Consider the following 27,710-nt stretch of genomic DNA (forward strand, 5'->3'; position numbering starts at 1 on the left):
ATTGCTGATTGGTACTTGTTTGTACCTTGGTCACTTGGGTGACAGTTTGGGCTTGCAGTTGCCGGTTTTTTGTTTGGGCTGAAAACCATGGCTGGCAGTAATGACAGCAGTAATTTGATGCATATAAAGAAGCTTGAAGGCGCACATAATTTTGCAGTGTCGCAAAAACAATGCTACAAGATCCTGTTACAAAAGAAGCAGGCAAAGCTGATCAAAACTAAAGGGGCAAAGCCTGCGGACATGGATCGGGACGATTGGGATGAGTTGAATGAGCTTGCACGCTCAACCATAGAGCTATCGATTTTTGATGCCTTGCTCTTCAACATTGAAGGTTTGGATTCTGCATATGCTATATGGACTAGACTGGAAGAACTGTATGCACAGAAGAGTGCTGCAAGCAAAGTGTATTGGCTGAAAAAGCTTATGGATTTGCGTATGAAAGAAGGTACAGCAATGTCTATTCACTTGAGTGAGTTTAACTCCATTTTCAGCCAGTTGGTTGCCTTGAAGTTCATGATTGATGAGGAATTTAAGGCTACTTTCTCGCTTTGCACTCTACTAGAGAGTTGGAATACATTCAGGACTGCTATGAGCAATTCTAATGTGATCCTTTTGTATGCTGATGTAGAGAGTGCTCTACTTATGGAAGAGATGAATTGGTAGAACAATGCATGCAGTAAGTCTTCCAGTGCTTTGCATACTAGGGGCAGATCACAACAAAAGGGCAAATATGATGGTAAGGGATGCCGTAAATCGCGTGACAAAGATGTTGAATGCCATCATTGTGGCAAGAAGGGTCACTTTAAACGCGACTGCTACAATGGAAGAAAGAGAAAGGAAAATGCAAGAAGACAGATGATTGCAAGGAAGAGAAGAAGGACAGTCAACCTAAGAAGAGCAGTTTAAAAATTGAAGAGGTGAATTTAGTCACTCATGACAGTGACAGTGGGAGTGATGTACTGTTTGTCTCTTCACATTTTGGTGCACATGCTTTACTTGCAAATATAGATGATGACATGCATACCTGGATTCTTGATTCAGGTGCTTCCTTTCATGTCACCCCTCATTGTGAGTGGTTTTCTGCCTATGTAGGGGATCGATATATTGTTGTCCATCTTGGGGACAACTATGCATGTGAGATTGTAAGTATTGACAGTGTGCAGTTACAGTTTCAGCATGGCTCTGTCTTTACACTTCAGCATGTACGGCATGTACCTCAGCTTAAGAAGAGCTTGATTAGGACAGGGCAGCTAGATGATGATGGTTTTCATACCACCTTTGGTGATGGAAAATGGAAGATCTGTAAGGGATCTAGGGTTATTGCCAGAGGTTGTAAGAGTGATACGTTGTATCCACTTCATATATATAGTGTGCGTGACCATGTTGTTGCTGTGACCGAGCAGCCAAGTGTTTCTTTGTGGCATGGTCGGTTGGGACACATGAGTCAAATAGGAATGAAAGTGCTTTCTTGTTTGGGTTACTTGCCTTGTCTTCGTTATGTTGATTTTGAGCACTGTGATCATTGTATTTATGGCAAACATGCACAGACTTCTCACAAAAAGTCTCTTTCTTTGAAATCTTCTCCTCTAGAGTTAGTATATTTGGATGTATGTCAAATGCCAGGATTATCTTTAGGGGAAAAGAAATATTTTGTCACCTTTGTCGATGATGCTACACGAAAAGTATGGTTTACGCTATTTGTAGCAAGGACGAAGTGTTTGATAAGTTAAAAAATTCTTGGCATTGGCTGAAAATCAGACAGATAAGACACTTAAGTGTCTTCCCTCTGACAATGGTGGGGAATATATGTCCAAAGCCTTTTAGGCATTTTGTGACAACAAAGGGATAAAGAGGGAGCTCACTGCCCCTCATAATCCACCCCAAAATGGAGTTGCAGAGTATATGAATCGGACCATACAGGATAAGGTCTGTACGATGTTGTCTCATGCTGCATTACCACATGGTTTTTGGGCAGAGGCTATTATGATAGCCGTTCACTTGATTAATTGGTCACCAAATAGGTCTTTGGGAAGGGAGGGGGGAGTTTCCCAAGAAGCATGGTCGGGTAAGCCACCTTCATATACTCATCTGAAAGTGTTTGGTTGCGAGGCTGTTGTGCACATTCGTAAAGAAAAACGCAACAAAATTGAGCCAAAGTCCTGTAAATGTATTTTCTTAGGATATGGTGACAAGGGTGAAATGGGGTATAAATTGTGGGATCCCGAGAAAAGGAAAGTAGTACGCAGCAATGACATTATCTTCCGGGAAGATCGCATGCACAAACAGTCCGAAAAGGGTGAGGAGGTCCGTAGGGTTGTATTTCGGGAAGAAATACCTTTTGGATTGCAAAATGTACCCGCTATATAGTAGCAAATACCTGCTGTAAATGAACCTGTAAATGCAGGAAATGATGTTGGAAATGATCAGCCAGCTATTGCCCATAAAAATGAGCCATTACATGTGCTGGAACAGCTAGGACAGCAAGCTGTTAATGCTGATTTGCAAGCTGAAATGCCAGGGCAGCATGCTGAAAATGGAGATTTGCAGGAACAGCCAGCAAACAATGACCATTGGGTTAGGAGATCGTCTAGGGCTACTAGACAACCTGACAGGTTTGTTTCTGGTGCAATTAATGTGGTTGATTATGTCATGCTGACAGACTGTAGTGAACCGTCTTGCTTTAAGGAAGCAATGGACAGACAGGACAGCAAGAAATGGTATAAAGCCATGCTGTCAGAGATGGAATCTCTTGAAAAAAATGGCACTTGGGACTTGTTGTAGTTGCCTAAAGGGCAGAAAATCCTTCCATGCAAATGGGTTTACAAAATGAAGGTCACTTTTGGTTCCTCGCCAAAGTAAAAGCAAGATTGGTTGCAAAGGGGTACAAGCAGGAAGCATGGAATTGACTTTGATGAGATTTTCTCTCCTGTAGTCAAGATGACTACATTGAGAACCATTTTGGGCTTGGTTGCAGTTGAGGATATGGAGCTCATACAGATGAATGTAAAGACTGCGTTTTTACATGGTAATCTGCATGAAGACATATATATGCAGCAGCCTGAAGGGTTTGTTGAGCAAGGGAAGGAAAAAATGGTATGTAAACTCAAAAGGAGTTTGTATGGGCTGAAACAAGCACCAAGAGAATGGTATCATAAGTTTGATACATTCATGTAGTCCCAAGGCTTTTATAGAAGTCAAGTGGATCATTGCTTATACACCAAGAAGGTAGCAGATGGTAGCCTGATTATCTTGGCTTTGTATGTAGATGACATGTTGATTGCTGGCATGGATACTCATGCCTTGGATTCACTGAAGCAAAGTCTTCATGGCAGCTTTGACATGAAGGATCTTGGTGATGCAAATCACATTCTTGGCATGCGAATACTCAGAGATAGATTGAAAGGCTTAGTCTATCTATCTCAGCAGGAGTATATCTCCAAAGTTTTGCAGTGTTTCAATATGGAGGGGGGGAAAACAATTGGAGTTCCATTGCCTCCATATGTGAAACTTAGTGTAGAGGACAGCCCTACATCTGATGATGAGAAGGCTGAAATGACCAAGATACCATATGCTTCAGCTGTCGGCAGTTTGATGTATGCTATGGTTGCTACACGTCGTGACATTGCCTTTGAAGTGGGAGTGGTCAGCAGATACATGGCAACCCCTGACAAAAAGCATTGGGATGCAGTGAAAGGTATTATGAGATACCTCAAAGGCACAAAAGAGTTGTGTATCTGCTTTGGAAAGTAGAAGGCATCTGTTGTTGGCTTTATGGATGCAGACTATGCTGGTCATGCGAACTGCAAGAAGTCCACTTCTGGGTATGTGTTTACTTTCACAAGAGGAGCAGTCTCTTGGATCTCCAGGCTACAAAAGTGTGTTGCATTGTCTACTATAAAGACAGAGCATGTAGCTGCCACTGAGGCATGCAAGGAGGTTTTATGGCTTTCACGTTTGGTGGGAGAGCTTGGCATCACAAAGTTACGTGTTCTTCATTGTGATAGTCAGAGTGCTATCATGCTAGTACGGAATCCTGTCTTTCATACAAAGACAAAGCACATACAGGTGAAGTACCACTTCATTAGAGATGTACTTGACAACAAGAGCATTGAGCTTATGAAAGTGCATACAGATGATAATCCTGCAGACCTTCTCATGAAGGGTCTTCCAGCAGAGCGGTTTGCTCATTGCCGATAGAAGACGGGAGTTGGATAGATATATTTATTTCAGCTTTGTATATACCTAGACTTAGTTGATTCTTTTCTCCTCTTAAGGCACATTGCCTTTAGATGGGAGGTTGTTGGAAATAAAGGGCCATCGTGCCTTTTATATGTGCACGGGTGTGAACACACCCTTAGCACATTGTACTTTCATACATATATCTATCTAAAAACCTAAAGTGGTACACTCGTCATTGTACCGAAAAACGTGTTCACTCTCTACTCTGCTCTCTCGCACTCTATCAGTCTCTCCCACTGTGCGTAACGACTGTCTGCCTTGATCTCCGTGCCTAATCGATTCCTACATAAGGGTAGGACTAGGATGATGCAAAGTGTCACTACAGGGCATTGCAAGGACGGCTATGTGCCAGGCTTACAGGACCTAACTTGGTTAGTAAAGGATTCTTGTTGTGTGCATATCCTAGGATTTGGGTTATCTACACATGCGTGGTCTGCCTAATATTTGTGCTACATTGATATCATATGTACCTTTTGAGTGGTTCTGGTGTAAATACACATGCTGATGCTCTTTATTTGGTTGGATAATGACTACATGGATGGGTATGACCAAAGCATACAAGACCTGACTTGATAACTGAAGTATCCTCCTCATCACACATCCTAGGCCTCTCTCTTGTGCTAGTCCTTTTATTCCTTAGAACTCCCTTACTTGACTACCCCTCTCAAGATATACATGTGCTGTCAGCAACTATGTTTTGTAGTTTCTCACTTGTGTTTTTGTATCCCAGATTTGCGTTTTGCAGTTGTTTTTTGGCATAGATAGTTTCCCTGTGCCTCTCCCAAGCATCTAGTTGACTTGTGACATGTTTGAGATATGGAAGAGATTTATCAGACCTGTCATGAAGATGTATTAACCTTGAGATATGATTAAAGGGAAGGTTCGAATCTTGTTGAATACTGATGAAGGTCTGCAAAGTGGATTGTTTCAGATCAAGTAAACCAAAAAGTCACAGCCTGTTTGGACTTACTTGAAGAATAGACATTTGTAAGTCTTTTAAAGATGACAACTTATATTATGCACGTGACGGAAAAGATTTTGGAGTCTTTCCATGCAAATGCGATTGTGATTGCAATCATGATTATTCCTATCATACTTCATTAAATGTGTCTTTGGAGCATCCTTTGCTCCATATCATTGAGTTAGATTCTGGTCACCAGCTAGGCAAGCTGTTTCTATATTGCTTCATTTGATAGACCTTTGATACATGCTTTCTGTCTTCATTGCGAGCTAGTAAGCCCAGCCTATACCAAGCTTATGTAGCACTAGTCTATTTTAGAGGATCCTTGGTTGGTGGCCAACCTTGCTACTTGTGATCGATGTCTAGAGATATAATCGAGATGTGTTTCTTCGATGACTATCCTTTAGAGGGGGTTGATCTTGGGCCCATCCTTGCTCTCTCCTTTACAAGTCGAGCCTCCCTTCTTGGTTGTGCTCAACCATCCCACCTCTCTGTCTCTCCACCTACCTATCGGACATTGCCCTTCTATCTCCCTCCTTACCTATTTAGCAAGTTATTTAGGCGCTCTTAGTGCCTCTAGTTCTACCTATTTCTCCAACTCCATGAATCTCACAACTCCACCATTCCCATTGCTCATCTCGATAGTGCATTGGACTTGTGTGGTGGGTTAGAACAACAGTGCATACTTCAACCTATAATACTAGATTGGGCGCTTGTGACCAAAACTCTAGCAATATAGCACGATCATGAAAACTTTATGCAATGTGTCATTTGAGCTTCTCGGTGTTCCTCCACTTGTTCCACATCATGACATGTGCTACTTCACTTTTTCTCTTTGCACTTGACTCTAAGCTATTTTTCCTCGTGTACAACAACCAATGTCTTGTTCAACATCCAAGAAGAAAAAGAGTCAATTTTCCCTCTCTTGCAAGTTCAATCTGTAAAAGGTTCGTTTATAACCCATTCTCTCTCCTTCTCTCCCTCTACATACATACATGCATATGTATGCCTCTCTCTCTCTCTTTCTCTTTTTTTTCATCTCTTGGACTAGCATTTCTCAGGTTACGATTGGTGCAGTCAGTTCTCTCAGAGGCACTCTCGGACGGCATTATTCATTATTCCTGTCAATCAATGGGCATTTTCAGTGGACACAATGTATGGGCAGTTTGTTAGGCAAGGGATGATGCCACGTGGCAGTTGGAGGATGATTGCTGATTATTTTATTCATTTATGTTGTAGTCAGCAGCTGTTTGATCAGGTTGGCCAGTTTTTGCTAGCCAACTGCATTATTTTATTGCATTATTTTCTGCTATTTAGGCCCAGTTGGCAGCCTACCCTCCTCACTTGTTTTCCCAGGTGCTGGTGGGAGAGATACGGCTTGAGGAGATACATCTACAGCCCTTGTATATCTTCCCTCTTCATTTCAGCATTCATTGACTGCAGATTTCTGCATTCTTCAGTCTCTTTTCTCTCTCCCTTTCTCTCGTGTTCATTTTCTTTTAGTCTTGTCCATACGCTGCCACATTCGCTGCACTCTAACATGGTATTAGAGCAACGTAGAAGGGCTAACTGATCGTGGATAGACTTGATTGAGAGGATTCTTCGTGACAAAAGGTTGATTTTTCAGCCTTTGGAGGCTGTGGTAAACAGGTTGCGTTTGGAGGAGCGAAGTTGCTGTTTTTTTGGAGGTCCTTGCTTCTCATGGAGGAGGAAAGGCTGTGCTTTCAGCCTTTTGCTGCAGATTTTGAGTTTTCATTGCGTCTGGCGAGTGAAACTCTTTGAGGAGGAGCGGAGGAGGCTCTAGCAAGCACTTGCATTGTGCATAGAGTTAGAGGGGTTGCCCTTGTTTTTGTGCATGTCGTTCTGTTTACAATGTCAACCGAAATTGATGTTGAAACTACCGAAATTGATGTGGAGTTTCAAGCTATTATGGACCATAAGGTCCTTGTGTTGCCGGCTCTTCCTTCAGATCAAAAGCTTGATGGTGAGAATTACCATATCTGGTGTGTAATAATGCTTGCCATCTTGGAGTGGTATGGTTTGGTGGAGCTTGTGACCGAGGCTATAGACCTTTCTATAGCGTGATGCCTCCAAGCTTTCTTCAGGTGAGAAAGTCGAGTTGATGAAGGTACAGACACATTTGGACAAATTGAATGCTCGCATTTGTTCTTTCCTCTTTCTCTCTTGCCCTCCAGTTGTCATTGCTCATATCGAGTACTTGATTATGGCTCGGGACATATGGTTGGAGCTTGATCATATGTACAATCCGATGACCATGATGAAGTAGGTGCCCCTGGAGGTGTAGATGAAGACTTTTAACAAGTCTTCTTTTATACAGGAGAATGTTAATAAGCTTCGGCAATTGCAGATGCTGGTTCAAAACGCACGGAAGGCGATTACCTCAAAGGGCATGGCAAAGTGCATTTTATTCCGCCTTGATTGCTTCAGGGTGGATAGAGACTCTTCGTTGGAAAGAGTTAGTTCTTATGGTTTTGGACCAAGAGGAGTAATTGAAATGATAAAATGCTCCCAAGATGGAGACATTGATAGGTCAATTCTCTCAGAAGAAGGGAAAGGACCAAAAGAAAGAGGAGGAGGAGGACAAATCGAAGGACTTAGAGAAGGATTCCACTTGTCACATCTTTGGCAAGATAGGTCACTGGAAAAAAGATTGCTCTAACAAGGAGGAGAAGGAGAAGTCTTCAAAGGATTCAAGAGAGGTGGTTGCTCCCTCATGAGTTGCCTTCCTCCACTTGGAAGTGATTGAGGCATTGATTTCTAGGGCTTTTGATGTTGTGTTGATAGCCCCACACCTTTGTGAGTGGATTGTTGACAGTGGTGCTAGACTCGTTCCTCCAAGGGAAGTTGGGCTATCAATATTCTTCTTTTGATCCCCAATTGTATGTCCACATCTCAATTGGAGAGCACACGTTGTTTGTGCTTTATGTGGATGATCTTATTTTGATAGGTGACCATGCTTAGAAGGTCAAGGAGATTGAGGTGGCACTATTCGAGGTGTTCGAGATGATGGATATAGGTCTTCTTCATTTCTTTTTAGGCCATGAGATTTACCAGACTTCGAGGGGGATTCTATGGATCCAAACTAAAGGGCTACAACCCATGTAGATTCTTCGGCAGTGGGTGCTACGTGCTATAGGTAGTTGATTGGGTTCTTGATTTGGCTTCTTAATACTCGGGTTGATGTGTGCTTTCCTATAGGTATGTTGGCCGGGTTCACGAGTGCACCCATGATGGTACATTGGCAGGCTGTTATGAGGATTTTGCAGTTTTTAAGGGGGACCCCTATCTTGGTATTCATTATCCAACAACTACTCGAGATTCCCCCTTGGTTCTTAGAAGCTGGATGGAATTCAGATTGGGTTGGAGATATCGACCACCGAAGGTCAACGATAGGATAATGTTTTACTTTGGGTGCAGGTGCTATCTCATGGAGTAGCAAGAAGTAGCCCACTATTGTCCTTTCTTCCAGGGAGGTGGAGTATAGAGTGGCGTCTTCTACCACATGTGAGACAATATGGCTTTGGAGGTTACTAGGAGAGCTTGGCTGTCCTCAAATAGGTCCTACGACACTTCATTGCGACAATGAGAGTTGCATTGCTTTTGCACGGAACCTTGTGTTTTATACTAGTTCAAAGCACATTGAGATTTAGTACCATTTCACTTGGTTTCTTTAGCTTCTTCTATGACAACACTCCAGATCCCTGAGCCTTATGTCGTGTCTAGGATCTGAGAGGGGGTGTTAGAGATTAGTCATACCCTGGACTAGCATTTCTCAGGTTACCATTGGTGCAGCTAGTTCTCTCGGAGGTACTCTTGGAGGGCATTATTCATTATTCTTGTCAGTCAGTGGGCATTTTCAGCAGACACAATGTACAGGAAGTTTATCAGGCAAGCGATGATTCCATGTGGCAGTTGGAGGACTGATTGCTGGTTATTTTATTCATTTATGTTGTAGTTGGCAGCTTTTTAATCAGGTTGGCCAGTTTTTGCTTTGATTGCATTATTTCCTCCTATGTAGGTCCGGTTGGCAGCCTGCCCTCCTCACTTGTTTTCCTAGGTGTTGGTGAGAGAGATACGGCTCAAGGAGATACGTCTACAGCCCTTGTATATCTGCCCTCTTCATTTCAGCATTTATTGACTGCAGATTTCTACGTTTTTCAATCTCTTTTCTCTCCCCCTTTTTGTTGTCTTCATTTTCTTTCAGTCTTGTCCATACGCTTATGCATTCATTGCACTTTGACATCTCTCTCTACATACATACATACGTAGGTACACAGCATACATGCATTTTTTAATCTTTGCATGATCTATGAGAGTAAGTAGTACTTTGCTTTCTCATGTTGAGTGTAATTGAGTTCATTCCATAGAAGGGGGAATTTTGCCCATCTTCAATGTCTCAATGTTTTTTGTGTGTCGAGGCTGTAATGGTTTGTGAATAACTTTCAATTTCTTTGAAAAGTCATATAAATAGACTAGTATTCTAGTTGGTAAGCAAGCTATGTTGTAAATGGTACACTAACATTGTCTATTAATGTTAGTGTACCATTTTACATCCATCAATGATTACACTAGGAAAGTGTGGGTATACATCATGAAGAGTAGAATAAGGTATTCACTAACTTCTAAAGTTTCATGGCGATAGTCGAGAATGAGATGAAAATCACAATTAAGGATATAGAGGTAAAATTATAGTCTCCTCTCATCTAAAGAAGACGAAACCATGGTGGTCCAATCGGAACGCTGTATATGGCTGATGAGAGATAAGCTCTTTGTGAAGACATGTTTTCCGGTCTAGATAGGAACATATTGCTCCAATTTGAGGGTTGCCAACTTGATTTAGGCACGAATGAGATAGTAATGAACCCAATTATACTTTTTCCTCAAAAGGAGTGGAGTTTGGGTTGAGCTGATCTTGGCAATGCCCATGCCTTGACTCTTGAAGGGTTGATGAAGGTACAAAAGCTGTAGGGTCACATGTAACATGGTAGGTATTTTACTTTTGTTGATCATCTTGCAACTATTGTTTGCTTCCAATCATCCAATAGATGAGACTTAAGCCAAGGGTGTAGTAGTGTCCTCCATGTGAATGCTTGGTTTTGATGTCACCAAACCAATCTTTATTTGAGTTACCAATAGAGTAGTGCCTTGATAGTACTTAACATCAAGAGATTGAGGTATTGAAGCACTCGCACATTGGCTTGCCAATAAGTGAAATGAGGAGACTTGGAAATTGTTTAAGAATGTTGATAGAAATGGCAAGTTCAGCAGTATAGAAAGGACTCAACCAACCATTGATATTGGGTGGCATCAATTGGCTACATACCATAAGCCTTGTGTTGGGATCCATAGGAGTTGAAACATTCAAATATTCAATCATAGAAAGGATCTTTGCTCAATACTTTTACTAGGAAAGGAAAATCCCATTCTCGTCTTACGTAATCTCTATATGAAGAGGCTAATCTAAGTCAACCACCTCAAAGGCAACGTGATGGTGAACTTGTAGTAATTCAATTTTCATAGTAACATGGGATGGCCTTTTTCTAGCTTCTTGTTCCAATCCCATCCTATCCCCACGTGGTCTTAGTCTTGTTCCCATATTGGAGCTTTATCTCATGGTGATAGGGGATGGCAACTCCCATCCTTATTTCCATTCTCGTCTGTCCCCAAAACCCGTCCCATGTTACCATGCCAATTGTCCACTTAAGAAATAATGAAACAAAGAAGAGAGTCCACTAAATACAAATGGAGTTTGACATTTAACTTGTAAAATAAAAAATGAGTCAATTCTCTAGTATGAAGCATGTAGTGTTTGCTTTAGAAACATTGCTTGCATAGGGCCTTCAAATATTCTACTTGTGTCTAGGCATGATGTATCCCTTGGGGCTGTTGCTTCACCTCTTGAATCCCTCCATTTAGTAAGGTGCTCTTGATGCCCATCTAATAATTGGGTCATTTCATTGATTGAAATTGTGTTGAAAAAGGTAGGACTAATTCGATGGTGGTTGTGTAGTTTGTCATAGCAAAGAGTCTCTATGTAGTTGATGCCCTTCTATTGAACATATCCCTTGACTGGTGAACAAGTCTTATACTTGTCTAATGTACCAATTGAGCTCACAATGACTTTTTGATAGGAGTGTCTATCCATCATCAACTAAGTGTGATTTAAGGCAATAGAATCATGCTCCTCCTTCTCAAGATAGAATCTAGGTGTGGCTCATGTGAGAAGATGGCATTTCATAATGACATACCACAATGTGTCGAGAACAATGAGGTCCCATTGAAGTCTCTTAACAAGTCGATGTCGAAATCTCGAGAGTAGTACCAAGGGGAATGACCTTGTCTCATGAGGAAGGATGTGCAAGTGCTATATATTTGAATGAATGAAGTCTAATGGCCTTGAGTTTACATTTGCTTGTGGAATGGATGGTTTGATTGCCTTCCGAATTGAGAAGCTGCACATATTTAAAAAGCATTCCATCAACCATAAAGGTGGGCAATCTTGTAACAAACCCTTTAGGCTGCATAGCTTTCAACTGTTGCACATCAACATGACCAATTTGCTAAAGGCATATACTCTACTTATGAGGTTCGGACACTACATCTCTCTAGTATCTAAGTTCATTTGTTGCTTGCAGTTTATCTTATGTGAACTCTCTTTACAACTCGCTTTCTTGCTAATACCCACTTTGTTGATGCCAATGTGTTTACCATGTTAAAACTTCTTAGTAAGTTAGCATCCTCGTCTTCTCATGATGCCATGTTATCGCTTACACATTTGTAAGAACATGCTTGTTTTCTCAATGCACCTCCTTGTGTATAGAAGGGCTTAAGAAAGGGAAGAGGAAAGAGGCGAGTCGGATGGTTCATTTGGATGTTGTAAATGCCATTAGTCAAATGGTTCTAGTCTCTGTTGAGAGTGTTGTTCGCAATCGTGTGTAAGGCAATGACTTCCAAATATGCAGTAAGGCTATTTAGAGTATATTGGCAATAGTTCATGGTTTTCGTTTTTTGGGGTTTCTTTTGATTGCTTTTGCCCTTGATAGTTGGGTGTTTTTCTAATTGGTTGGTCATATTCTTAGCCTAGTTATATCTAGGTGTTTCTATACTCTTGTTGGCAGTTTTCATGAATTTATCTTTTGCCTAGGGCTTGAGCTTGGGCTTTTGGTCTTTTGTCATCATGTATTTACTCTTCTTCTTGTTGTCACTCCTCTTTATCTCTGTTTCTATGCTCTCTTTACTTCTTTGAATCATTTGGAAAATGCAAAAAATTTCATATGAGAAGGTTTTTTTAATGGAAGATAGGATCTTAACACTTGTAGACTGATGGGAGTCCCGAGTTGTATTTCATTTGAACGCTTTTGTATGACTCAAGTGAATCGTTGGTTGGAATTAGGCAAATAATTTCCTTAAGTGGCATGCACTCCATTTCCATGAGAGCGTTGTTGTGTCTTTCAATGCCATATTCATGAGGTGCATGAGTCCTTAATGGCATTCCATTTGCAATATTCATCAATCTTCTTGGGAATGAATTACTCAATGAGTGTGCATTTTGGAGCTCCCTCAGCTCCATGCTTCTTTCTCGTGGTTTAAACTTGTTGATACCTTACGGCTTATACTCAAAGGAAATGCATAAGTTACAGTGGTAGTCTTTCACACTCACTTTTGCTCACCATCACTAGTTTTGCTTGCATGATAGATGTTGTCAAGCACAGTTGTCAAAAACATTTTGTCTTGTTTTGCGTTTTGAGGTTTCGTTTCACGTTTTGTTTTGTTAGCTACCTTTAGGTTTCTAGGTTTCAAAAAATATTATTTATAATAATTAAAATTATGATATATCAGTAATATTAGGGGAAGAAAATAGATCTATATATAGTATTATTAGAGGAGGAAAATAAATCCATAAAATGAAAATGTTCATTCCACCTAGATCCTAGAGTCAAAAAGTTCAAAGCCTGAAACCAAAACATCCATTTCACCTATTGATTTAGAAATGAGCATTCATGACTACATGGTTGAGGGAAATGAGAACACAGAAACAGAAACGGAACTGAAAATGTCAAGTCTCAGGGAGGGGGAAATGGAAACGTCTTGTCAAGGGATTTGAGCTTAGAGCCTAGATGCTTAGATGCTAAAACTTAGAATATGAGTTTCATAGTCAAAATCAAAGTTTTCTTAATTTACAAGTTTTAAAAGGCTTCTACAAAAGGCCCAAGCTCAAAGCAACTTTTTGATGCATACAAGGATTTTGGTACACAATCAATATGCTGGTTGCAATGAAATAATAATTGTAAACAAGTGCAAAACCATCCAAGAGTGTGAGTGATGACTAATTATCATCTCTTAGTTCCTCTTCTGTCCTCGTCTTTCTCATCCATGTCATAGTCTTGAGTTGTAGGCAAATCCTCTTTCATCCTCCTCCTCCTCATAACTTGCATCTTGCATAGACTTAGAATCCTACTCACTTTTAGGGAAGCCTATGCATACATCTTGAGAATACTTTGACTTCATTTTTCTTAGGAAATGTCGATCTGCATTGATAAAAATGAGATCATCTAGCCCAAGTGATTTCTTTTCTTTGTATGGATGTGACTAAAGGTGCTCCAAAGCCTTTTTAATGTTGATGATGAGCAAACTTGGCTAAAAATTTTGATAGCCAAGTTTTGAAGCTTAAGTGAGTCTGTTCCATGGTCCTCCCACCAAGTCACAACACCAATATAGAATTTACAAGATAAATGTAATAACGATTAAAAGTCTCGATCATTAATTCAAATTACAATACTAAAAAATGCATCAATAATGACTTAAAAAGGATAGATGAGATTACCTATCATGTTGAGCATTAGGTTACCCAAATATTCCCTCCTTACTACGGAAGTTTCCAAGTTGATCTTTCACCAATCTACGCTTCTCTGGAGGAGGAACCAACTTTCGAAGAGTTGAACTTCAACCTCGTATCACCTTTGTATCTACTTGAAGAACTCTTCCCTTGTCTTGAAACTCAAGATCTAGTGCATAAGCTGCAAAATCTATTTGAGAGTAATACTTATTTTATCTATTCATTGCAAGTCTTCAATCTCTTGTAGTCTAGCTTTATCAGTCTCAATGGATCGGATGTTTTCTATCATTTGATCCATACTCTCATGAATCTTTCCAATGTACAGAACATCATTGTCCACATGAAGCAACAATTTCATACTGGGTAAGCAAAGAAGAAACAAATGCTTTACATCAGGCCTATAATCCTCTTGGATGATGGTGGTATAGCACAATTGTGCCATTGTTGTACGAGAAGTAGGCCGACCCTTCCATTTTGGACTAGCCACCATGTACTTCCACAAATTTAGGATGTAGAAAAGTCACTTCTTCAATTGGTGTGAAGGTTTATAGATGCATGTGTTTCAAAAGGGTTTTTCAAGAGATTGAAGTAATTGTGATTGCCATATGAGGTGTTGCAAGACATTAGAAACTTTAGTACAAAGTTTGAATGGTGATTGTCTTTTGAATGCTATTTGAATTAGGATTGCAATCATTACATCAATGACCCTCATGAATCTAGTAGGGAGTGAATGGTGGTACTATAGAGGGCATATTGGACAGATCTACCTGGCTTGATACAAGTTTCAAGACTATATATAAAGCCATAAATATGAGATATTGTCATACAACTTGGTGAAGGAGTCTAAATGGTTAGAGAAGTTTCAAATACATATGAAAAATGCCTCATCCTACATCTCATAGATTTCATGTGGCGTAAACGATGAAGTATTAGAAAGTTGTATGCAAATTTGGTGTTTGGATACTTTAATAACTCCTTACAAGGTCAATGAATAATAGTGATGAGTGATGAATGTCACTATTTCCTTGTTGTGATAGTGCATTTTACTCATCTCAAAGCATCAATGTTCTTTAGTAGATTGTTGAGGCAATGTGCCATGCATGGACTTCATGTTATGCTAGGATACTTGCTCTTCAACAAGCCACTTGCTGTTGTATTAGTGGTCTCTCCATTCGATACAAATTGCACGACATTTTGCGACCCACATACTCCACAACCACATTCCAAAGCCCACATGAGATAGGAGTTGGGCTGTCATGGACCACACTTTGCGGACTTGATGTAAAGTGCTTTGCAATGACAAGTTGCAAGCACCCGTTCTAAAGAATGACTGCTCATATCTGTCCATCTAAAACCAGCCTTACTTCTTGGAATGGGTGGTGATAACCTGATTTAAGAGTTAATTATAGCAATAAATAAATGCACATAAAATGAAATACACACTTTACCATAACATTCTTAAAGGCACCTTGTTGGCCCCAAAATTGGCGCCCCTTGCGGTATTTCTTTAGCTTTCATTCAATTGGAAGGAGTACAACTTGAGATTCTTCAATCTCCTCTTGCTAACCAATTGCTCTTGCTGTCATAAATGTCTAGCAAGCCTTTTGGGTCATTTGCCCCTTGTTTCACCCAGGACTTCTTCTTCAATTTGACCCTTGGCTGGCCAAATGCTGCCCCAAATCAATTCGGGAAGGGCTAGCTTCTGAAATCCCTTGATAATCAGCTGCTGATTAGTCCCTTGAGCCTTCAATCTTTGGCAGCATGGATCCCAAGGTGGCTGCTAAACCCTAATTTTTGCTGTGAATTAGGGTTTATTGCAGAAATTACAGATCAGCCCACAAAAAATGGCTGAGATCTCCTCCGAATGGGTGAGAATTGTTGAGAATGGCTGAGCATAGGCTGAAGGAGATAAGAAAATGCTGTAGAGAGAGAAAATTTTGAGATTTGTCGCGAAGAACTGATCAAAATCAGCTGCTGCCTTGCTGTACCAGCCCCAAACGGATGCACCAACAACAATAGGAGCATCAAAGACTGTGATCTTTAGGAGAATGTGCATCAGCAGCAATTGTCAACTTCCCAAGGTCAAGAATATGCAATCTCCATCACCAAAATGGTCTCCAATGGCTGGGAATTGGCCCCAAAAGCTGGCAGCAAGAGTTCAATACCTCTTTCCAACAGCTCCAAAATGAAAAACGAGATTCCTCTCTCCTTTCAGCCCTATTTAGCCTTTCCCCCACTTGCATGGGAAAGTTTTGCCAAGTGGCAGCTTTCTTAATCCATTTTCAACAATTTTCAGCCATTTAATTAATTTTCAGAATTAATTAATTTTGAAAATTAATTAAGCTCTTAATCCATGCCCAGAAAATTGACATTGCCCATCCAAAAATTAATTGGCTAGGCTATTTGCAACCCAAAGTGATCCCATGCATTAATTGACCCTTGGACAAGCATTAATCCATTAATTAATGCATAGTCCCTAGTGTCACCACTGACACTTAATGGCCAATTAATGGTCCCAGGGGCAAACTGACACCAAAATTCACCTAGAATCTAACAAGTGTAACTTGTTACAACTTTTGCCTTTGACACCCATCTTTTTCACAGGGTGGTCCTTCGGTCTTCAACTGTGAGAAAGTAGCTTGCACCTCACATGTGCAACACATGTGCATCTTTTAATTGCACATTTGATTAATCCTTTAATCAAATGTCAATTAAACATAAGCAAAGCATCAAATTTTCACGTCCTCGTGACACCGTCTATCGTCTAGTAGCGATACATTATATGAGCTCACCTCAGCTTTATTGCTTATATGGCCTCTTTAATGCTTGAGACCTCATCCACAAGAAGTTTTTTTGGCAAGGCATCATATATGGGTGGTGTGCTACATCAACTTATGCCTTAAGTTAGGGATGCTAATAAGCAATAAGAGTATCTTCTTTATGAGACCAGCCTTCCTTTTTGGAAAGGGTAGTAATTCGCTGATCAAGCACTTAATTACAACAATCTTGGACATTAGACACCATGTTCGCCCCAAAAGTTGCTCCCCTTTCGGTGTTTCTTTAACTTGATTGCTAATGGAATGAGTACAAGGTGAGATTTACAATCTCCTTTGCTGTTCCAAAAGCCCCTTTGTCGTACCAACAATCAGCAATTGATTTGGTACAGTTGCCCCTTGATTTTTCACCCAGGACTTGTACAAATGGAACCTCCAACTAGCCAAATGCTACCCCAAATTACAATGAATGGGTTGCCATTTGAATTTCTTGACAATTACACAAATTTCATGTGCTGAATTCAGTGTACAATGCCTTCACCAATTGGCATGGGTCCTGAAGTGGTGGTCAAACTCTAATTTTTGCAGAAATTTAGGGTTTTACAGCTGAGATCTCTCTACTGTTCACCAGATTTGATTGAAATTTGTTCCAAAAGGCTGGAAAATGTTGAGATTGACTGAGCACAAGCTGGAGAAAGTGAGAAAATGCTAGAAGAGAGAAAATTGGGAATTCTTTGCGAGAAAGGCCTTTAGATTGGTTGTAGCTTGCCAAATATTGCCCAAGAGCTATCACCTACTGCTAGGGATGCTAGAATTTGTTGTTGCCAACCATCAATTGCTATTGCCAGCTCTAGGAAGCCTCAAAATTGTTGTTGCTGTTGCTGTTGCTGATTGCTCTTCTCTTGCCCCTAGGTGCCTTAGAAGGTCCTCCAATGGGTGTAGATTAGACCAACATGATCTCCTCCCTTCCTCTTGCAAGATGAATGCTTTGAATGCTTCTCTCTAGCCTCCAAGGACGTTTTTCTTGCATGGGTATTTTTGCCAAGTGGTAGCCTTCTAAACCCATTTTCTAGCATTATCCAATTATTTAATTAGTTTTCCAAATTAAATTGAATTCATCACTTCTAACCTTGCCCAAAATTAAATGTGCATATCCATAATTTAATTGGCTAGGCTATTTGCAACTTGAAGTGGTCCCAAATCTCTATTGACCCTTGGACATCATTAATTAATTAATTAGTGCTAGTCTCTAGTGTTACAACTAACACTTATTGGTCAAACCACTATCCTAGGGTCACATTGATACCACCACCAAAACCCAATCAGTATAACTTATCACAACTTTTGCCTTTGATACCCGTTGCATCCTCAAGGCCCTTGGCCTGTTACTATGGAATATTTGCCATGTGCATCGCATGTGCTTGAACAACCTTGCATATTGATTAATAACTTAATCAAATGTTATTAGCAAGATTAAAGCGTCTCAAAATTTCATGTCCTCATGATAGTTGACCTCTAGAGGTTGGTTGGAAGGCTAGGATACTTAGATAGATGGTGATTGATTGGATCCTTGGAGTATGATTTGGATAAAGCGCAATACATATTTAGAGTATTCTTGGTACCCTTTGTTGCATTATTTTCTTAGGTTTATGACTTTTTGATACACAAGTGTGGTGTTATAATTATTTGATTTGCCATGAGAACGTGAAAATTTGAGATGCTTTAATCTTGTTGATAACATTTAATTAAATTATTAATCAAATATGCAAGGTTGTTTAAGCACATGGCAGATATTCCATAGTAACAGGTCAAGGACCTTGAGGATGCAGTGGGTGTCAAAGGCAAAAGTTGTGATAAGTTATGTCGATTGGGTTTGGTTTAGTTGGTAGGATAGTTATTTGGCCAATAAGTGTTGGTGGTGACACTAGGGATTAGTATTAACTAATTAATTAATTAATGCGAGTCTAAGGGTCAATAGAGATTGGGGACCACTCTAGGTTGCAACGAACTATCCTTGTTGGCCAACAAACAATTCATTCATTGTACGGCTTTAGTCCGTGTTGACTAGAAACGATACGTTCATTGCGTGCAGTCTTGGAGCTGATGTGTACTTGTAGGCTTGGTGCATGACATGTCTTTTGGACCTTGGTGTTGACTATAAAAAGTAGATTGTAATGACTGTAAGCATAATTGATCAAACATTTAACATTTAAATATTAAACATCAAACAACTATTTCACATTATGATTTTTAAAGAAAACACTATGTTAAAGTTCCAAATGTTAAAACATGAACCATTTAACAATAAAACATTAAATGCTAAAAGGGTAAAGAACATAATGATTAATGAATGATACGCTTTGAGAGAAAAGTTCTGGGCATGTTGTGAAATCGAAACATTTTCCCTTGGGGAGACGCCATATTATTTTCCTATCCCAAAAGGAAAAACGATCATGTTTTGGCGTTTTGGGTCTTCGAACGGGGCATTGCGATTTCCTAGGTTGCAAAATATATACAATATATAATGGAAAGTGAAAGTAAAAATTGATGTTCATGAGTGAAAACGTTGTGGGGAGGCCCAAGGTAGAGGGGAAGTTGGAGAACGAAGAGGAGGAAGTAGAGGAGGAAGTAGAGGAGGAGGAGGAGGAGGAGGAGGAGGAGGAGGAGATGCACAAGGAGTAGGTAGAGGGGAAGTTGGAGAACGAAGAGGAGGAGGAGGAGGAGGAGGAGGAGGAGATGCACAAGGAGTAGGAGGTGATGGGGTGTGCAAGGAGGAGGATAGAAAAAATGTGGGTTGTAATAGAAAAACGGCATGCATATTTTATTAATAAAAGAAACTTGCTAAAAGACTTTTTCGTTTTGCAACCTTGTTTTGCAAAACAAAACATAGTAGGAAGAGATGGAGGAGGTAATTGAGCGCGCAACGAGGGTGGAAAAAAAATGAATTGTAAATGAAAAACAGCCTGCATGTTCTTTTCAACAAAGACCTTCAATTTTTTTTTGTCTCACGACCTTGTTTCGTGAAATGAAACGAAACATTTCACTTTTCAAGGTTTCACATTTTGCCAGGAAGAGAGGCATTTTTTGGTTACTATGCTGTCAAGGCACTCTTGACATGTAAAGTAACTAAAAATGCAAAAGATAACAACAAACAAAAGTGAGACAACATGGAAGGAAACATATTTCGGAGAAAAAAATTTCTGATAGATAGTAACGACACAAGGCTAAGATGGTTTTTTCACAGCATCATGTTAAATGACTAAATTCACCTTCATACTTCTCGGACCAATTAGCTCGTTAAATCTTACTATCTCAATATGGCCTTCTTGTCAAAGCCCATAGGCTTTGTGAACCATCTTGCTCTATCGTCTAGTTTGACGATTTACCAAAGTAAGGGTGTTCCACAAGAGAAGGCATTCATGCTAATTTGTATTGTTTGTTTGCAATCATCATCAACGATTATTAAACATATCCAAATGCCTTTCTAGATTGCCATTCAAAAATCCATTTGAATGTTTTCTCTCTCTGTAATCTATCTTTTGGGGAGGCCATGATCAATGTCATGGCATGTGGTAGTATTCTTTCCATACTTTGGAGGGACATCCTTTTTTCCTTCAAATGGGATGATTCTATTGTGCCTTGCATGTGTCCTGCCTCTTAGCACTTTTGGGTTTTCCAAAGTTTCATTGTTGCCATAGTTGCATTTGTACTATGTACAGTCTGGTTCGTTTTGTACGGTTCATACGGTATGGTATGGCACATATCTGTACCAATTCGTACCAAAAAACATGCTATTTTTGGCATATGAAGACTACACCACACAATATCTTCCAACTCCTAATTCGTATGGTACGGTACGGTATGTATCCATACCAATTCGTACGAAAAAAAAATGCTATTTTTGGCATATGAAGACTATACCACAATATATCTTCCAATTCCTAAGCCTTATGTTTATTATCATAATTTGAAGTCTCTCTCTCTCACTCTCTCTCTCTCTCTCTCCTAACTTCCAAGATGAATATGGAATTCCAAGAGCATCATCTCCCCCCCCCCCCCACCAAATTGGCAAGCCTCTCTCATAGTCACACACACACAAGAATGAAGAGCCTCTTTGTCCTTCCACCCTACAATTTGCTTTGTTGTATGATGTATTACGTATACACTCCCATCTGTTTTCTAGTAGCGTGTTGCGTATGTTGTGCATGAGGTTTTACCTTGTTACCCTCATGTATTCAATTAACTCAAGTGACATTGCTATTTTAGCTCTAAACATGTGTTCTATTATCTATAATCCAAAATAGCTAAGTTTTTTTTTTTTTTTTGGGTACTAATATTGTACTGGACCTTATAAAATCATAAGGTACCAATTAGTACCGTACTGTATCATACCTTTCGTACTTGACAACCCTGATTGTTGCCTACAAGGGCTTTGAAGTGTTCTAGATAACATTGGCTTTTCAAGGAATTTGAACATTTATTTTGGTAGACTTGATGTATAAACTTTAAATTCATCGAAGGAATATGCTGACAGACTTTTGATGATATATTCATAATGTTCCCTACTATGTATTTGCTTAAAATCATGATGTGAAATGCTCATAGCATATCTACTCTGTCTTTTAAATATGAGCAATGTTATCTTGCAGCTGCATTACATTCTTCCCTTGTGAAAAGGGAAGATGCCTGAATGCTATATCATAAAGATGAGCAATGTTACGTTGCAGCTGCTTTATATTCTTCTCTTGTGAAAAGGAAAGAAAGCTGAATATGTGAGCTTCATTAGATGTTTTCTTATGTATGGAACAGATTGTGGAGGTGCTTACTGAATCCCTCACCTTGAAGGAAACAGCAGTTCCAACAAAGGTTGCTAGACTTATGTTGGTCTCTGATATTCTTCACAACAGCAGTGCACCAGTGAAAAACGCATCAGCATACCGGACCAAATTCGAAGCTTCGCTTCCAGATGTAATGGAGAGTTTTAATGAGCTGTATAGGGGAATTACTGGGCGTATAACAGCAGAAGCACTAAAGGTTCGTTTATATGAACTTACAAGAGGTCTTTTCTCTGATGTAGCATGCGGTCGATTTTGCTGTTCAAGCCATACAGTTTTAAAAAGCCTGACGTTATGTGTAGCAGCTCTTAACACTGTTGGCTTCCTAATAACATGGATTCTTTTGCAAGCCAGATAAGCATAAAACAATTGCTAACTTCATGCCCACCTACTGCAGGAACGTGTTTTGAAAGTACTACAAGTTTGGTCAGATTGGTTTTTGTTCTCTGATGCATATGTTAATGGGTTGAGGGCTACTTTTCTTCGGTCAGGAAACTCAGGTGTTCCTCCATTTCATATGTTGGTTGGAGATGCACCACCTGTGAAAGATACTAGTACTGTGGAAGATGTGGCACCGGATGGAATAGTGTCAGGACAGGATGCAGCTCTAGCGATTGGGGAGGGAGCTGCAGCAAGGGAGCTCTCAAGCCTGCCTTTGGCAGAGCTTGAGAGGCGCTGTAGGCACAATGGCCTGTCTTCCCGTGGGGGAAGAGAAGTAATGGTTGCTAGGCTTTTAAGTCTTGATGATGCTGAGAAGCAGAAGAATCAGGAACAGGATGATGGACTACGGTCATTGCAAGGATACAGTGGAACAGAAAGGTCGACCTCAAGAGATTTTGAAGTTCATAGAGTTGGAGGGGATGGGAAGTGGGCCTCTGGGAATCAAACTGGTATGGGACTTAGGGATTATGACATGTCTGAAAGATTCAGCTCAGGTGAGGCTGATACACACCATGACAGAAAGCAAGGAAGTGCTGATACTCCAGGGTATCGGCTGGTGTCATGGTCTCAGTATGATGAGCAAACTGGAAGTAAAGGTGGTTCGGGACCTTTGACTGCTACTCTTTCAATCCCACCACCAGACTTGAAACCCTTCGGTACAAAATCAGCAAAAACTGACCCAGTTTTACCTGCTTCAAAATGGTCACGTGAGGAAGATGATAGTGATCTGGATAGGAAAAAAGGTCTGGGTCTCAGTTATTCTTCTTCTGAGAGTGGGGATACATTGGGTGGTGCAGAGACTGGTGGTAGGCAGGATGTTGGTGTTGAAAGTTCTGGAGCAGCTAATGATATTACTGCTGATGAGGAAAGAAGGTTGGTGTGGTTTATTTTCCGTGAAATTTGAAAGTGTGGCAATAAGACGTAAACTGAAATATAGTTACTTTCTAAATGTACTTTCGTCATCCAGGCAGAAGCTTAGGCGCCTAGAGGTAGCAGTCATGGAGTACCGTGAGTCACTCGAGGAGCGTGGCATTAAGAATCCTGAAGAGATTGAACGGAAAGTTTATGCTCACAGACGCAGACTTGAGCATGAGTATGGTACTTCTGAGGGACTTGGAGATGGTAAAAGGACAGAGAGGCGCTCCTCCCGCTCTACTGGTATTGTTAGCTGCTGATGTTTGTGTTAAAGTTAGTTTATCTGTTTACAAGGGCTGATACATGGGTGTCTTAACTGTGCAGAAAGGACATCTTCAGAAAGAAAAGATAGGCGTGATGATAAGAAAGATTCATTCTCCTCAAAAAAGAGGCCTCGCAGTCGAAGTCACAGCAAGAGCCCCTCATATGCCAGGGAACGATCAAGTAGAGATAGGGAAAAGGATAAGGACAGGGAAAAGGATGAGTGGGATAGGGAGCGAGACAGCCATCGAGAATGGGATGGCGATAAGGATCGAGCTCGTGCCGAAAGAGAGAGAGACAGGGAGAAAACCAGCAGGGACAGAGATGATCATGACAAAGAAAGAGACGGGAGCAGGGACAGGGAGAAGGGTCGCGACAGGGAAAGAGATCGGGAGAGAAGCAGAAGGCGTGCTTGATCTTTCTAAACAGATTCTGCAGGCCTCTACCAAAATTCGGTTGACAGGAACAAATGTTTTTAAGATGCTGAAATGCCACAGCCCGACATTTGCCTGTGAAAGAGAGTGGATTAGTGGAGTGGTGCAAGAATGCAATGGGGTTCAACTGCTTGTAGGAGCATGTTCATACTCTCTTCACGTGTATTCAGTCTCTAGTTTCTTCTCTGATGGGTTGTGCATGGTAGCTGTCGTCTAAAGTTGGTATGATTGTGGATACAAGGGAATACTGCACTGTGACAAGATTAGTTCTCAAGTTTGTGTGGGGAAAACTAATTCAGACAGGAGATCTCTTCAAGCTTTTATGGCTGAGGAGGTTGCCCAAGGTGGTGGAGGTTGGGCTTTTGACAATTACATCAGCATTTCTTGATTTATTGACAATCTCTAGGATTGTCACGGTTGGTCGACTTGATTGAAGGGGTATATGCAAAATCAAATTTTGGAATATTACCTTCTTCCAGGCTTTCCCACGTCACATCCCTCGTATGCCAGACTGATGAACTTGAGGATGTTTAAGAGGAGTCTGGACATTGGGCCACTGCATGTGCTTAAACTAGACACTTTCCTGATCAATTGGCAGGGATATCTGGAGTACTGTGCTGGATTTTGGCCTTTTTGGCCAGAAAGAGATCAATCTTCAGAACGATATTCTCTTTCTCAAAGCACTATTTATGATGCTCTGTAGACCTTGGGAGTAACTAACTGACTAATGGTGTCACATCTGGAGAAAGATGACTGTATGTAGCCCCTCTTTTGTGTAAGTCTGATCATGTGAATGTCACGACCTCACCTGAAATAACAAGCTTGGGCAAGAAGGATAATAATGGTTAGTGTCCTGCCTAACGAGCATGTTTATGCCTTTGATGGCCAAAAGCTTTTGCTTTCAAAGTGTTTTTCTGAAAAAGTAGCTGCATACCTAATACAAAATGCTTTGTAGTTTAAGGTGGGGAATTGTTGTAAGGGGATCTTTCCATTTGGATCACTGTTGACGAATATTGACTGCATAGATTGGTCCTTATTGAGAGGTTTCGTTCCAAAATATCCAAGGCCAGTTGTCCCCATTGAATGGAGGCTCTAATGTTGACTATGCTCTGAGCAAGCTAGATGTGGCTGATCTCATTGATGCTTGTGACACCACGGGCCCAACAAAAGAAACTCGGGTAGCTGTACTGCATACTGAGATACCAACATCATTAAAACGAGTTGGTCTTTTAAATTGATGAAGACCACAGTTGAGGGTATGCTATGTAGGGCATTATAGAGGACCCTCTTTCATATTTTACTACATTAACTACACACTTTGCTGTATAACACCACAATCAATTTATGGTGTGCTGCTATGACAATGCTACATGGCACAAAATAGCATGCTCTTAACTTCTAAACAATGGTCTAGTTTTGTGCTGTACTGCAGTGTCGAGGGTAATTGCAGTCCAGGGAGTGCAGTATGGCATATTATTGTTTGCTGAGTAACTCATTGAAGCTTATTTTTAGATAATCATGGGTTGATGTTATGTGCTATATAGCATACTAGAGGCTGCTTTTGCATCTTGTTAAATATGGTATGCTATGTATGGCTCATTATGGCCTGCTTTGATCAGAAATTGTGCTATACAGCATACTATAGGTTGTTTATTGCATATCAGCATAACAAGACCTCACCCATAGGGGATGTATACTTCAATATGATAGTAGCCAATGCATTCAGAGTCCCGCAATTAGGTGTGTTGAAGGATTGCTATTAAGACCAAGGTGTCAAGTTCCGTATCAAGTTTGTGGTCATGAAGGGAGTAGACTATGACTCACTATTCAATATCCTTAGCTGTAGAACATAAAGCTTAGTTGAGGATTAGGGCAGTTTTTTGAGGCATTAGGAAGGACATTTGACATAGAAATGGAAGGCTAGAAGACCACACCAATTGACTTACATGTGATGAGATTTTCTTAGGCAACAAGGACATATTTCACATTGAAATGGAAAGCTAGAAGACTAGAACAATGGACGTAGATACCATCTCCAACATGTTGAGAGGTGATTTAAGCACACCCTATTGTGCCAAGTCCACTTAATGAGTATATCTATTGCCTTGAGTATGAGCAAGATTGGATGGGCATTCTTGCAATGTTGGACGTTCCATTAATGGAAGAGGGCAAGCACTAAGCGGCTCACAAGCAAATGAGTTAGTGGAACAAAAGAGATTGTTCCACATATGATCAAACCAAGCATGGCTACTCTCTTTGAACTTGTTATCATGATGAGTTTTGAAGTGTCACATTAGTCTAAAATGAAAGGGCTTTGCACTTCCTCTTAAAAAGGTGAGCATGAAAAGATTCATGTGACGTGATAATGGTGTTTGAACCCCAAAGCAAATCCATTGATCTTTATAGAATTGTTAAGAGAGATCCAAGTGGCAATGGACCAAGTTGGCCACAACAATCTAATGAAAGGCGTCGATGGTAAAGAAGGTAGTGAATCAAAAGGCAATTCATTAGAGTATGAGAGTTGACTTTAATAATAAGCCCATTGATATGATACAGGAGAATTATCAAGTAAACGTTTGTAGATACAAATATCTCAAAAGTTGAAGGTTTTTCTTGTGGATGCCAATATCGTTAGAATAAAATGTAACTTAGAATGGTTTTGCCATTTGAAGGTCTTAGGTCACAAACGCTTAGGGTACAAGCTCGTAGACCTCGTTCTAGCTCTTGAAGTTCTTGTAACTGATAGGATAGAAAATACAAATACTAACTTCTTATAAAAGTTAAGAGTCGAACTTGGAGTCAAAATGTAGCATGTATACTAACAAAATGTAGCATGTATACTAACTAATTCTAATATCCCTCAACTCACCAATTTACACTGAATAAAGTAAGATCATCTTGTTTGCCTACAAAGATAGTGGTTGAAGAGTACTCAAAAGGATACACATTTGAATGTGAACAACCAAAAGAAACATAGGATCTTCCTAAGCACTTTATGAAGTTGAAAAAGGAAGATTATGTTGTCATGATATTGGACACAAAGAGAGAAAACGAATCCAGTGAACCTATGAAGGGACCTGTAAGTGTTGGGGAGGTGAACCTTGCTAAAGAAGAAGAGATGGTGAGATCCATATACAACAATGAGCATATTGTATAAAATAATGAGCATAATCTCATCAGCTTGCCCAAGGAGTTTTGAGACGTGTTTGCTTGGAACTACATCGATCCCAAAGGAGTTCTACCTCACTTATTGACAACATTGAACTCCAATTGACCTAGGGATTTCATTGTTTGCACATTGGCTGGCCAGCTTCAAAACTAACACATGGAGTATCAAAAGATGCACATCCTTGTGATGGATATTTTAAAGATGTGACATTCAAGAACATGAATGTGGTTGCTCTCTTCCTTAAGAAACTTTGTGAAATATCTAAAGCTTCCAAAGTCTTAGCTAAGTTGCCTAGTAAGAAATGCAACTTGAGCATGAGCATTAAGATGCACTATTTTGAGGACATATAATGCACCTATTGTTCATCTTAATTACCCCATTGCAAAATCTAAAGGTTCTAATGTCTCATGAGAGTCGGCCATTAAGAAATGCACCTTGAGTATGATAATGGAGATTCCAAGTCTTGTCAAGTTTATCATGTATATAGTGTATTAGCATGCAATAAATAATATATTCCACAAAACCTTTAGTAACACAAATCTATCTATACATCATTGAACAATTGTGAATGCGATACATGCATTATATAGGATTGCAAAAGTTACATCTACTCTGTTATATGGCATAGCATTAGATAATAGAGTACAAACACAACACATCTAAGACACATTCTATACCATAATAGATGATATTGTTAAACACAACTATTGTTGTGTAACATTAACTTGTGCGCAAAATAACACTTACTAAATATGATGTTATATAATGAAGCATATGTTTATAGCATGATAATCTAGCAAAACCATACAATGTGTAGCGTAAAT

At 40.1% G+C, this 27,710-nt stretch overlaps 1 protein-coding gene across 1 annotated transcript in view; it reads left to right on the forward strand.

Annotated features, from left to right (window-relative positions):
- RRC1 (RNA recognition motif (RRM)-containing protein) overlaps positions 1-24,263 on the forward strand; it is a 59,466-nt gene extending 35,203 nt beyond the window's left edge. Inside the window, exons 15-18 of the mRNA XM_087670029.1 lie at positions 21,641-21,865; positions 22,064-22,980; positions 23,075-23,265; positions 23,347-24,263. Of these exons, the coding sequence (XP_087526155.1) occupies positions 21,641-21,865; positions 22,064-22,980; positions 23,075-23,265; positions 23,347-23,699 (1,686 nt within the window). The 3' untranslated portion in view covers positions 23,700-24,263. The remainder of the gene's footprint in view (positions 1-21,640; positions 21,866-22,063; positions 22,981-23,074; positions 23,266-23,346) is intronic.
- The last annotated feature ends 3,447 nt before the right edge of the window (positions 24,264-27,710 follow it).

The sequence above is a fragment of the Lygodium microphyllum genome, chromosome 3 (assembly GCF_053477565.2).
Source record: "Lygodium microphyllum isolate KBCC chromosome 3, Lygodium_microphyllum_v1.1.10, whole genome shotgun sequence".
NCBI lineage: Eukaryota > Viridiplantae > Streptophyta > Polypodiopsida > Schizaeales > Lygodiaceae > Lygodium > Lygodium microphyllum.